This window comes from Cynoglossus semilaevis, chromosome 11 (genome assembly GCF_000523025.1).
Source record: "Cynoglossus semilaevis isolate Cse_v1.0 chromosome 11, Cse_v1.0, whole genome shotgun sequence".
Lineage (NCBI taxonomy): Eukaryota > Metazoa > Chordata > Actinopteri > Pleuronectiformes > Cynoglossidae > Cynoglossus > Cynoglossus semilaevis.
In genome coordinates this window covers 18,673,020-18,687,100 of record NC_024317.1, presented here as the reverse complement: position 1 = coordinate 18,687,100, position 14,081 = coordinate 18,673,020, and the positions used below count along the sequence as shown (strand labels likewise).

General features: G+C 42.9%; 1 protein-coding gene across 1 annotated transcript in view; it reads left to right on the top strand.

The window, feature by feature from the left end:
* The window catches only part of cdh22 (cadherin 22), a 98,360-nt gene that overhangs the window by 43,913 nt on the left and 40,366 nt on the right, over positions 1 to 14,081 (top strand). Inside the window, exons 5-6 of the mRNA XM_008321126.3 lie at positions 9,632 to 9,751; positions 12,313 to 12,480. Of these exons, the coding sequence (XP_008319348.1) occupies positions 9,632 to 9,751; positions 12,313 to 12,480 (288 nt within the window). The remainder of the gene's footprint in view (positions 1 to 9,631; positions 9,752 to 12,312; positions 12,481 to 14,081) is intronic.

Here is a 14,081-nt window from a genome sequence, read left to right as displayed (position 1 = left end):
CTGTGCAATTTGACTGACACCGATTGTCGGCTCTGGAGCCATTTAGCCACTCAGGCAGACATTGTTTCCTTCTTCCGAAAGGTCAAGTGACAGCGGGCAAGTCGGGTGGAAATGTGGTTAACAGGGGAAGCTCACAGTGACAGGAGCAACGTTTCCACAGCATTAATCCTGTGATTGATGCGGTTCCATTAGAGTGGACCCTGGGACCTGAGAGTGGCAGAGACGGCCACAACACAGCATCTGTGCTGTGGCCTCCAAAACCTGGGTGTAACGATAAAAGTCAGGTGCATTCTCAAGGAGCAGGAGGCTGATGTAAGGCATTTAGCCCAATCGCACTCCTCCGCTCTGTCATGTGATGTGACTGATGTCATCATTTAAAGTTGAATTGCAGAGAACTTGAACAAAAAACTTCAAACCCGCAGGAACACTTTCTGTACTAAATACCTGCTCCAATATCATAGTGTTTGTTCTCTGAATGCTTCTGTTCATTCTGCTCATTTTTCAATTATCAATCAGTCAATGAATCAACCTTTGAGCACAATCAATGTAATGAAGTGCATTTGAAAGTTTCACCTTCCTCGATCCTCACAAGGGTGATTTAATAATAAATCGCCGAACTCCTTAGAAGTGAACCCAGAATCAATAATATTGATACCGACGTTGGCGTCAATATTATATTGATTAATATATTGATTAAATCAGAGTAAAAATATCAATACCTGTTTTGGGAAGAGGTGAAGAGTATTTTCCCCAGTGCCTGACCCTGACCCGAGCAGACCAAGACCCCTGATCCAGAGGCAAAGGTTGTCGCCAAGGGGTCTTTAATGATGGCGGAGAATATCCGGGTAGATACTGTAGTAGTGAGGGAGGTGATATTGTAGTCATCGACGGCGTCAGTTAAAATTAAATTTGCATTTGGCCAAGTTCTGTCCTGGGTTTTAACTGGTTAATAATCAATATATAATACAGTATAAAGTACTGTTAGTATGCAGTATCGGACACCACTAGCAGAAAGGATAACACATGGTTAAGGCTGAAGCTGAGTATTTACCAACTGCATAGAAACAGTGTTTATATGGAACAGAGGATGTTGGAGAACAGAGAGGAAGATGAAGAAGAAGAAGCAGAGAGAGCGGGAGTTTAATTTCAGGTAGCGGAGGGTTTTTCATTTTGCCACTCCGTACACAGTTCCTAAAACGATCAAAATATAGAGTCTGATCAATACTGTCTGATTTAGACCAATGTGTGTCCGATTTTAGGAGCTGAAGAGATTCTCACTTACAGTGTGTTAACTTTCTTTATATATCATCCTGCAAACTGAAAATGATGAGGTTATTTTTCATCGACTTTTACTGAGGCGTTTTACAGAGGATACGAGGCAGCGTCCAACCACATCGCTGAGCTTCTTTCTCTGTTGGCTCTTTGAAACGCGTTGATCTGTTCGTTTGTTTTCACAGTCAAATTTATTTCCTAAAGCTCGTCCTTCATAAGACAACCTGAAGTTGCCTTTGAATACCTACAGAAGCGTAGTCTATGTTGGAGAGGATTTTCACGCCCGGTAATGTATGAATTATTGTGGAAAACTCACAATTCATTTCAAAGTGACTCTGAAAAACACAGATAAAAGCACGGGATGTAGGTGTTGAAGGCAACCGCTAGAAAAGTGCCAAGGGCAAATTGGAAGGACAGAAAAAGACAAAGTGTTTGCCAAATATCTGAAGTAATTATAGACTCTACGTAAAACTGACCAAAGCCAGGCAGCCTTGAAGGTGAAGCCACGGCAGAGAGCTGGAAGGGGTCCACTGTGCGCAGAAGTGATGAAATTGTACATAATTCTTTGGAAATATTTTGCTCACTTCATTATGTCGGTCAGAGAGAAAGAGAATGAGGGGGAGTAAGAGTCCAGTGGGAGGAGATCTACGGGGCACAGTAAACCTTTGTGTTGTTCTTCAAAATAAAAGTCCAAATACACATCATAATATCCAATTAATAGACTAGTTGAAAAACATAAGAAATCGTACACAGGGCATTGTGCTTTTTGTTTCGGTAAAAAAAATACTGCATAATACAGTACAAATGGCTGGAGAAATATTCTACTGTATAGTACTTAAATAGTTGGAAAAAAAAGCTAAATTCATGTATAACTGACATTTACACATGGGCCAGATTTCTGAGGTTTTTGGGCTAGATTTGGCCCCCATCCCAGAAGTTTGAGACCACTTGTCCTTAACTTTATGATTTCTAGAGAAGTTTGAGACCACTTGTCCTTAACTTGATTTCTAGGGGCTGTGTGTCTACAAAGAACACCAAATGTCTCCCCCCAGGACTGATGGTTTGTCCTTATATAATGCGGTAGAGTTTATTTTGCCAGAGCAGAGGTAGAAAGGTGTGGTAGAGTTTATTTTGCCAGAGCAGGGGTAGAGAGCGGAGGGGAGAGGGGTGAGTAAGAGGTCAATTTTAGAATTGAATTCCGTACTGTATGGATTTCATTTATGAATTTCTTCTGTGAGGCTACGTCTTAGTGATGTCAATTTCTTTCTTGCGTGCGAGTAACTCTGTTGGTAAAATGAAACGACGTACTTCCCTGTTTTCCGGTCGTATGATTTATTTATCTCGTTTAGAGAAAAATAGACGTTGAAATGTGAAAAAGTCTGTTCGCCTTGACAGTGACACTCTTCGACTGTAGCTTCAACCACGTTCCTGCTACATCCACTGCTTTCACAACACTGTCGATACTCACCGATGTCACGATGACAGTCACCTGTCGAAAAGTCTTTCATGTTTGACATTTATCAGTCTTGGCCTTCAGTGTCACGCAGCAGCAGCAGCCGCAGCAGCAGCAGCAGCAGCAGCAGCCGCAGCCGCCGCAGCAGGCGGAGAACCGCTNNNNGCCGCCGGCGGCGCAGGCGGCGGCACCAGCAGCAGCAGCAGCAGCAGCAGCAGCAGCAGGGAAACGTCTTTTCTGTGTATATTAGAGATTCCACTGGGAGGATTAGGTCTTAATCACCCTTCCCGTCGCCTCGGTCCGGAGTGGTTCCTCAGGAGGCTGCAAATAGCTGCGGGCACCATTAGGACAGCTGTGTCCTGTCACACTAACAGTACATGAGGCGTTTGGAGCAGGCAGATCACAGGAGATAGATATGTAACAAGGCCGGGGCGACTTACAATCAATACTGTCTGCCATCCACCTTTGTGTGTGTGGCCAGCAACATCCACCATAATGCGCTCCACCAAGATGCTTGACATAATTGATTTCTGCTTGAACCGTGTGTGGTCATGTATATGAATCAGTGTCCGTGGGGAGGCTGGTGTGAGAGGAAGGAAGAAAGAAAGAAAAGAAGTCAGAGAAAATGTATGATCCACTGAGTTAGGATGAAGGAAAGGCGTGAAGGAGATGTGTGACAGCAGCAGCAGCACTGACTCACAGTTGTGAAATTGATTAAGGCACTGATTTTTTCTTCAATATTGTAGAATGAGGCAGAGCAGGTTGTCCGTGCTGTCAGTCAGTGAGCATTTAACCCACTTCAATCTGTAAATTCAATTTGGTTTGATTTTATTTTTTCCCCGCAGTTTAAATTGCACTTAACTTTTCAAGAGGGGTTGAAGTGATTCACTCACTGAGTTTTCTTTCTTTTCTTTCTTTTTTTTTTTATTAAACCCAGTGGACCATCTTGAAACAGAAAAACAAAGATCAAAGAAACACACTCAGTTTCTTTGTTTATTTTCTGTTTGTTGGTTTCTTCTTCTTTTATTCAAAATGTAATAAAAATAATTACAACAACAAAAAAAGCCCTTTCATCTTGGTCAGAATTTGTCTGGAGAAAATGTATTTATTTATTTATTTTCCACTGATGGGTTTATTCTACCACTCATTCGTTGCTTGAACAGAATGATTATAAATGATTAATTATTGAGATTATGATGACACAACCTAACAGTGACAGAAATATAAACCAAGAAATATATATATATACACACATACTAGATAAAGATACAGTACTAGATACTGTGGATACACTGTATATTATGTATATATATTTTTGTGTGAATATGCATATATGGGTATATAAATATGTATATATGTATGTATATATATATATGTACATATATACCCATATATATTTATATACCGTACCGTACGTATATACGTATATACACTGAATATACATAAAAGTTCCCATATATATTTATATACCGTACCGTAGATACACTGAATATACATAAAGGTTACAGCAGAGCTATGTGATATAAGCCCATATATATTTATATACCGTACCGTATATACACTGAATATACATAAAGGTCACAGCAGAGCTATGTGATATACAGTAACTCATTTATAAGGTTAAATACTATGTTAAAAAGCTGGGAAATAGCAGAAATATATTTGTTGCTCTTTTGTGAATGTAAAGTTGTACAAAAGTTACAAATACACAACTTTGTACGATCTGAAGGATGACGTCAACTGGAGACACAAATGCAGATTGTGTTGGAAACCTGAGTAAACATCAGAGAAAAACCCCAAATCTGCGGCCAGCCTCAAACTGCTGACCAAATTGCTATGCCTCCATGGAGCTAACCACCAAACCACGCAATTATAACAATGTAAATCCTAATGCAGTAAATGACACTGACGTGATGGAATTTAGAGAAAAGAAATGATGATTCGATCTATAAAATGATGCTGCACGAAGCACTTAGCTAACAACCGTTAGATTTATTGTCATTGTTGAGACGGCTGGGAAAATATCGGTAAAGACTTTTTACAAGAGATCTTGGACAGGACCAATGTAAGCACACCATTGGGTTTTATGACGCGGCAGATTTTTTCCGTCTTCTTTTATACCACATTGTTCCACACCAGCCTTCTTTCCATCACTCTCTCCGCCCCTGTCTCTCTCTCCTTCCCGGGGCATTTATATGGATGGTGGGGGAATGAATCACAGTAAAAGTAGTGAAGAAATTACTTTTCATGTGAAAACACCTCAGCTTTTATGGCTTCACTAAATGATCCATAATGCAGGCAGGGAGCACTAAGTCCCACAGATTAAGGTGGTCGGGAGTGGGGAAACCGTCTCCGTGCTGCAGCCGTTAGAGCCCCACGTTGAAGCCCGCACCGGTGCAGCATCAGCTGAGACGGGCACAAATCTCTTTTACGAGGCTGCCTCTTAAATAGCTGTCAGTCTAGTGTCTCACACGAGGCACACTCCTCCAGCTACCCTCACAGTAATTGAACCATCTTTCCCAGAGTCCTGAAGTGTCGAGGGACGCCATTCTAGCATGTTGATACTATTAAACCAAAGTCATGCATAAATCCAGCTGTGTAGCTATTGTAAACCCCTGCCTTCACACACACACACACACACACCCTCCTCCAATACATTAAACCTCTGACCCCAAACATTGCCCTCGCCTTGATCTATTACTTTTTTATTATGTTTGGAGAATTGTTTATTTCACAAGTAATACCATGTATTGACCTCTAACACCATGAATGAGGAAGGGTCAGTTCAAAGAGGTCGTCATCGTTAGTAACCGCAATCCTAATTATAGTTTTGACAATTAAGGACAGCATGCCACAGTCTTTTATATTTATATATTTACTTTTCATATTTATTTATTTATATCCCTCTTCACTGCAGACGGTGTGTTATCCTAAATTTTTTGGGGGACGTTTATGGCTGTTCTGCTGTTATGATGTGTGGTTTAGAGGCGGTGGCTCTGTCCAAAAGACCAAAGGCTGAGTTGGAGACGAAGTTAGAGAGTAGAGGTAGAGACGGACATGTGTTGAGGAGAGATAGTGAATATGTTGGAGAGATGGAGGTGCCAGGAAAGAGGCGAAGAGGAAGATGGCAGAGAAGATATATGGAGAAAGAAAACGTGGAGATTGTTGGTGAAGACGTGTTGAAGGAAGGGGACAGGGGTGAGTTTATGATTTTTATTTTCTTCTCCTTCAGGGGACAAAACTAATTTAATTTAAATTAATTTGGGATGACAGCTGTATCAGTAAAGACATCACATACACATCCTCTTAAATCCCAAATAAGTTTCTTTTTTATATCATTCATTTTTCATCTGATAGATTCTCCTGTTAGTACGGCTAGTACTCTTTCTCTGGCTCTGAACACTGTCATCTGGTCTTCTGTGGACTGGCTACGCTGTTTGTTGCACTAGGACCATTGTAGCTAACATTAGTAGCATTAGTTCTGTTGTCTGTACCAGGACTATTGTAGGTAACCTTAGGGTGTCTGTACCAGGGCTGTTGTAGCTAACGTTAGCTCTAGAGTCTGTTCCAGGACTGTTGTCGCTAACATTAGCTCTGGTGTCTGTACCAACCCTGTTTGAGCTACCATTAGCGTTGGTGTATGCACAAGAACTGTTTTCCGCCAACATTAGTTAGTTCTAGTGCATTTACCAGGACTGTTGTAGCTAACATTGGCTCTGGTGTCTGTACCAGGACTGTTGTAGCTAACATTGGCTCTGGTGTCTGTACCAGGACTGTTGTAGCTGAAATTGTCTCTGGTGCATGTACCAGGATTGTTTTAGTTAACATTAGTTCTGGTATCTTTACCAGGACTGTTTTAGCTAATATTGTAGCTAATATTGTCTCTGGTGCACGTACCAGGATTGTTTTAGTTAACATTAGTTCTGGTATCTTTACCAGGACTGTTTTAGCTAATATTGTCTCTGGTGCACGTACCAGGATTGTTTTAGTTAACATTAGTTCTGGTATCTTTACCAGGACTGTTTTAGCTAATATTGTCTCTGGTGCACGTACCAGGATTGTTTTAGTTAACATTAGTTCTGGTATCTTTACTGGGACTGATGTAGCTAACATTAGCTCTGTTGTCTGTTTAACCACTCTTTAGGATTATGTTTAATTTTGAATTTATCTGCACTAATGGATTAAGGTGAAAACAGAACACTGAAGAGTAGAGCTAATTTATCATGACCTACACATACTGTGTCTGTACCTTCAAGTTGCCTTGGCATTTATAGAAGCGAGGGGAAATAAAGAGAGACGAAGAGACATGCTGCTTCTTTAGTGCTATTCAAACTTCAGACTTTAAATTGTATAATGAAAATCTCCAATTTGGTCGTTCATCCTTCATCATTCTCACTTCATCGCTATCGCATGGGATTCCCTGCAGCGTGGAAAAGTCAATAATTTCCATTCAGTTCTTTAAAAGGCACGCTGACGGTAGAATCTGCCTAAGTGCGAGACCGACCGCTGCAGACAGATAATGTAAATAATCACTGCTTCCACAGGAAACACTGAAGCTTCTCTGAGCTTAATGGAAAAGTGGGCAAACTCACTGCCCCGCCTTGCGTCCCATTTAAATATAAACACAATAAAATAAGCATTTGCATATATATAGTTCTTCCAAGCCATCTGACATTGCTGCCAGCCACTACCCAAAAAAAGCTGAGCAACGGACTGATTGTTACCTGAGGAAAATTAAGATAAGGAAGTAATCCCATGGATGAAAATGACTTTGTTGGCGCCAACTGGGGAGGCAGAATTAATAAACCTTTAATGGAAATGCATGGACCATATACAGTGTCAAGTAATGTCGACGCTAACGGTGATATCTCACTTATCCTCCAACTGTGGACTTAATTTTGCAACAACAGAGCCCAAATGTACTCGTGCACATTTGGCTCATTTGGTAAATGTTTGAGTTAATGGCTGCGTATGAATTAAAATCTCATCGTAGCCTTGTTTACGCTGAGTGCTTTGAATTCTCTGATGGTGATATTGTTACCAGGGTTTAACTTAAAATAAAAAAAGGTTGTTGATTGCTCTACAACATGTGTTTTAGACTTTGCAGAAGCACTGATTCAGGACGGCTGCAGATCAAGGAGCGCTCTTTTGTTTCACCACTGGAGTAGATTAGACACAGTCCTGCATCAATACTCTGTGGGCCGCCAGCTTGTTAGTATGAGAACCCACCAGCTCTTCGCTTTCTACCTGGAAAACACAAGAACACTATAAGGTGACAGCGGCAGGGCTGTGATCTGAACTGTCTAATTTAGTGGCCGAGCGGCTTTAATGATAGTCCTCCAGCCACTCCCTCCTCCCCTGCAGGAGCTCTGCTGCATGACAGGAAACAAACAGAACCCTGACACTGCCCGCTAATTAGCATCATTAGCATATGGCCATTATGTGAGTGGACAGTAGCATGTCAGGGCTCTGAGAGAGACTACAGCGGTGACCTTTGGTGCACAACTCCAGCTGTCACTAATTACCAGATGCAGCGGTGAGCGAGAGACAAAAAGGACCGACTCATTGTTCACGATGACCTGTGACACCGAGGGACGTCTGCTTTTTTAACTTTCATTTTAGCTAATATAGAGTAATTTCTAAAAAATGTTGTAGGCGCTTGCGGCAGAGTATAAAGGACATTTCTAGATGAAGTAATTGATCGAAAACATAAAACAGTATTCTCCTTTAGCTGCAGGCTACAGAGTGTGTGAACATTGACATATCTGTCCTGGGGGTCAAACCCATTCCTTTATATTTCTTTCTTTCATTTTTCTAAAAGCTCTTCTCAGCAGAAATGTTTACTTGTTGAAAAGAAACAGTGGCAGGAGTAAAAGTCAAATGATCTCAGCCGCTGGTAAACAACGAAAAAGAATAAGTGCAATATTAATGAATCTGTTTTTTTGCTGGAGCTGGAGATTTTCCGTGCGGTTTAGGAGATTTAGCTTCTTAAATTGACGGATATCTAGATACAACATTTATGTTAGAACAAAGTTTGATTTTATAGTCGGTGGGAAATCTCTACTCTTAACCCTTACTCTCACATTTTTGAGTAAACACCTGCAGTTCCCCAGTTTTCTAGATAGGCCAATGGTCGACCACTTAAACCCCAAAGTTATTGGTTCTGCCATTCACACAAAAATTGCCCAAGGGATTTAGGGGCGGTGTGGACGGGTGGTGTCCTAGACTTTGAGAACCACTGGTCTAGTGTTTCAACACAACATACTCTGATGTGACAAGAAAAAAAAAAAAATAAAAATAAATCCAGTTTGCAGTAAGTGCAAGATGTAGATTTAAATTTTGATTAAAAAAAAAGTTTTGAGGAAAAGTTTTGCCTGAAATCTGACCCTATACCCTCACTGTACCTCTGTGTATGAAGGACAGCAGCAGATTCCTTTTACTGTTGTTGTATTTTCTCCTGTCAAAGGGACAGAATTTTTACACCGCAACATTAAACTTCCTGACTTACCTCACAATGAACCTTTCAAGACTGACTATTCTGATTCCTGGCAGAATTCAAACCAAGTTCTTGTAGTCCTTCAGCTGGTTTTGAGAACTGAAGAAAGGCCAGTACTTTAACAGGTTACAGGTTTAACAATCACACTGAACAAAGATGGAGACTGAACAGTTTTATATCCATCTATGCATATATGATTTTTCATTCGACAAATGCTCAGTTCTCTGATTTAGTTCACCCACACTCCAAGTTTTAGATTCTAAAATCTATCTTGACCCCATGTGTGGTCGCCTGGAATTCAAATGGAGTCCCGTGAAATGTCTAGTAACGTTTACACTCTCGCTTTTTTCCGACCCCTCCTTCTGAGAATTCCAGGTCCGCCATTTGACAAACTGTTTTCTTTTCAACAGGAACGTCTGTCATGAATGTCACTGCATCTGACGCCGATGATCCTACGTACGGCAGCAGTGCGAGAGTGGTGTACAGTGTTCTGGACGGAGAGAAGTTTTTCACGGTGGACAGACACACAGGTAAGAAGGACGTTGGCGCTGTCTCCGCACTCACAGTTGTATTGTTCCACTGTTGTTTGCAACAAATTCTCCTGGATGACAGAGCAACTTAGCCCTGATAATTACCCAGAACCTTGTATGACATTCAATAGAGGAATGATGTTTTTGATGATTTTGTTTTACTGAATCAATTTTTTTAACGACTATTTCTTTTAAAAACGAAAAAAGAAAAGATGTTTTTTCCAGCGGCTCTCCACTTCCATTTAATCCGATTCTTCTATTGATCTAATCCGGATTTTGTTTTACTGAATCAATTTTTTTTAACGACTATTTCTTTAAAAAACGAAAAAAGAAAAGAGCTTTGTTCCAACGGCTCTCCACTTCCATTTCATCCGATTCTTCTATTGATCTAATTCATCTATTTAAATGATGACAAATGTCCCTGCACTGCTCATTGAAAATGTTGTATTTGCTTCTTTGCTCAGACACTTATACCATTGGTATGTCTTGACCCCACGCACCTTCAGGCAAAGCTTAGCGTCAGCGTTGGCTCTGGATGCCCCCCCCAGGGAACAGCACTAAAGTATTAATGGTTCCTCCTTCGGTGTCCACCACTTTGAACCAGTCAGCCTCACTGCCTGGATGATAAATGGCTCTGCTTTGCTGGGACCGGCCGGTAGATGGGACAGTTCATTCCAACTTCTTTACTCCGACCCTAATTCTACCCGCTCCTGTTTTCCATTTTGGAGGCGGGCGGTTCTAACCCCATAGATCTGTGTGTGGAATGGTACATAATGAAGAGGAGAATAACAGATGTGAAACGTGTGTCATTGGTATCACTATTGTACACTGAGACTCCAACAGGAACAGGAAGTCTTACTTTGTCTTACTTTGTTTTTCAACCCGTCTGTCGAAGACTGAAAGAAACCTTTTTTTTTCTTTTGGCCTAAAAACAAAAAAGACATTTGTATCATACTTATATAAGAAGTAAAGTTCATACCAACATTCACAGGTCATTTGTACATATACTGTCATTTCTGGACTATTGAGCGCACCTGAATATAAGCCGTACCCACTAAATAAAAAAAAAAGTAATAATAATTGTACATATATAGGCTGCACTTCTTCACTTTTAATTAAATAAATGCTTATTTTCCAAACAGTCCCTGTAACACGGCTGGTTACAGGTTAGCTCTTTCCTTCAAAGCGTGTGAAAAAAGTAGTGGCTCATAGTCCAGGAATTAGGGTAGGTTTTCAGTGGTGTCAGGAACTGTCGAGTTTTTCACTGAGGCTTTGTGCTTGTCTTTATGTTATGAAAGCCACCTCTGATATTCTCATTGATGTTTGTTTTTTTAATAAGCTTTTACATTTCAGAGGCGGTGAACAGTCCTTTTTCTGGTCTTTGCTAACACACAGCCCATTAGCATCTCGGTTTCCTAGCAGAATAAATAACAACCTGTCTCTGAACGAGTAAATAACATGTACCGTAGCCAGCCACAAGTTTACCTTGTTGAAAATGTTCGCAGTCATTGTTAATTAAGTCCTGCTAACTTAGCGAGATGAGCTAGGTTCTCAAACCAGAATCAGACTAACTTCATTTTAGATTGAACAGATCATTGGCTTCGCCCCAGCCGATGAACGCTAACTATTCTTTCTCTGTGGTTTATTAGGTAGATAATACGAACCTTCACTCACTGTGTTTTCTCTTCGTACATTGAATCCATCCTTGCACTGGTAAACCTTTTGGATAACAACAAACGACATTGAGAAGCAGAACGCTCATTGTTCACTGTTGTTGTTGTTGAATTGATGAGAATCTTTTATATCACACACACTTCACCCTGGTTATGGAACAGTGCTGTATCCACCAGGGACTTCATTTCACTCTCAATAGCCCTTGAAGAAGATGTTTGGTTTCTTTTTGGTGGAATCGGTAATTCCTGCACCAAACAGTACTAGTGCAGACTAGGGGGCGCCCACTGCCCACTACAGATGCCACCACTACTGGGCCCAAAAGATCAGTGTTTTTATAAACCGAGGTAGAGACCCAGAACCTGGTTGTGCAAAAATGACTATGAAACGTTATGTTTCAGGAAATATCATTTTAATATCTTTCTTGCCAATTTTCAGCTGAGTAAACACAACAGATTTTTTTTTTCTTGATCATCTTTCCATCACACCTCCTTTGTTGCTCCTTCCCTCTCTAGAAATCCATTTCTCAGGTTTAAGAGCTGTTTCATCCGGCAGGGAAGTGTTGCACTGTTGGCCGCGGTGGCCCGGGCATGCCTTCATTTTGCCCTATCTATTATTCATTTTAATACAGCTGAGCCATAAAGCGCTGCACAGGCAGAAGTGCAATATGACACAATCTTCTCCATCCAGCCTGTCGTGTGGGGATGAAATGGAATGAGCTGCACATTTTCTTCCTAATACACTTGCTTACAGTGGCTGGCATTCAAACCGAGTGGGCAAATAAGGCTAACCGCTGGCCTTGACCGACTTTTCTTGGGCCGACTTACTGTGCAAATTTTCCGGTCTTTATTTTCTGCCTGCTAATCTGGACGCCATCCCCCAATTACCAGGCATCATCAGGACGGCGGTGGCAGATCTGGACCGTGAGACGCAGGATCGTTACGAGCTGGTCGTCAAGGCAACAGACATGGCAGGACAAATGGGCGGTCTCTCGGGCTCCACCACGGTGACCATCGTGATCACAGACGTTAACGACAACCCGCCGCGCTTCCCCCAGAGTGAGTGCCACACTCCCCCCCCCCCCCCCCCCCTTTCCCCCCCCCCCCCTTTCCCCCCCCCCCCCCCCTTTCCCCCCCCCCCCCCCCTTTCCCCCCCCCCCCCCCTTTCCCCCCCCCCCCCCCTTTCCCCCCCCCCCCCCCCCTTTCCCCCCCCCCCCCCCCTTTCCCCCCCCCCCCCTTTCCCCCCCCCCCCCCCCTTTCCCCCCCCCCCCCTTTCCCCCCCCCCCCCTTTCCCCCCCCCCCCCCCCTTTCCCCCCCCCCCCCCCTTTCCCCCCCCCCCCCCCCTTTCCCCCCCCCCCCCCCCCCCCTTTCCCCCCCCCCCCCTTTCCCCCCCCCCCCCCCCTTTCCCCCCCCCCCCCTTTCCCCCCCCCCCCCCCCAGCCTTTTTAACTTCACACAGTGGGGGGGGGGGGGGGAAAGGGGGGGGGGGGGAAAGGGGGGGGGGGGGAAAGGGGGGGGGGGGGAAAGGGGGGGGGGGGGGGAAAGGGGGGGGGGGGGAAAGGGGGGGGGGGGGGGGAAAGGGGGGGGGGGGGAAAGGGGGGGGGGGGGGGAAAGGGGGGGGGGGGGAAAGGGGGGGGGGGGGAAAGGGGGGGGGGGGGAAAGGGGGGGGGGGGGGGAAAGGGGGGGGGGGGGGGAAAGGGGGGGGGGGGGGGGGGAGGAGGGAACAGAGCAGTGACGGAAAGAGAAGGAGTGAGAGTTAAAATGAACTCAGAAAATAACATTTGAAATATTAAAAATAAAATGAATTTGATTTGCAGCCTCTGCACCCAAAAGGGGCTCGCCCCCACCTTGGGAACCACTACATTAACCATTATACTGTGCTTTTGATTCAGAAAGTGCAGTCAAACTTTTTCTCCAAGTAATTAGTTATTTCAGCTACAATTCATTTTAAATTAAAAGGTAACAAAATCTAGAAAGTTGCAACATCTTGTTTTTCAGTGAAGCTAATTTCTAGAAATATATATATATATATATCACAGTCTTTATAAATAATTCTCAATATTTAAAATTCAGTCCCATTTTCTCATGATGTTCGTCTAAATCGGGGATCTCAAACCTCTGGCTCAGGGGCCACTTCCGGCACACAAACCCTTTATTTAAGAATCACCAAAAATGAGTTGGACTTTTGTGTAATACAGTATTTATTTTCAACAAAAACACATTTTCTAAAATCATTTTCTAACTGAAAAATAAAAAAAATTGGACAAAGGAAATGATGGAGGCAGCAGTGGCCCCCACCTTTTTTCACTTTTAGACCCCTGTTCCCTCACCACACACGACTGTGACTGAGTAATGAGTCATGCTGTAACCTGTCATTTTCTGCTCCTGACTTTTACCCCAACGTGGACGTTTCATGTTGACTTTCCGGACTCCCGCCGTTCTTTCCTTTTTGTTTTACTTCCTAGACCACCTGACAGTGCCGCTGATTGTGTTTGATATGTTCCGACGCACATTTTTCCATTTATGTGTAAATCCTCTTTTCATCTCAGTAAATCATATTTACACAGTCGGAGGGATAAACCCCGCAGGATTAGAGCCTTTCTCATGAATGCTGTGGGGAAGGAATATAGTTTACAGAGGAGATTCATGAATACCATGACT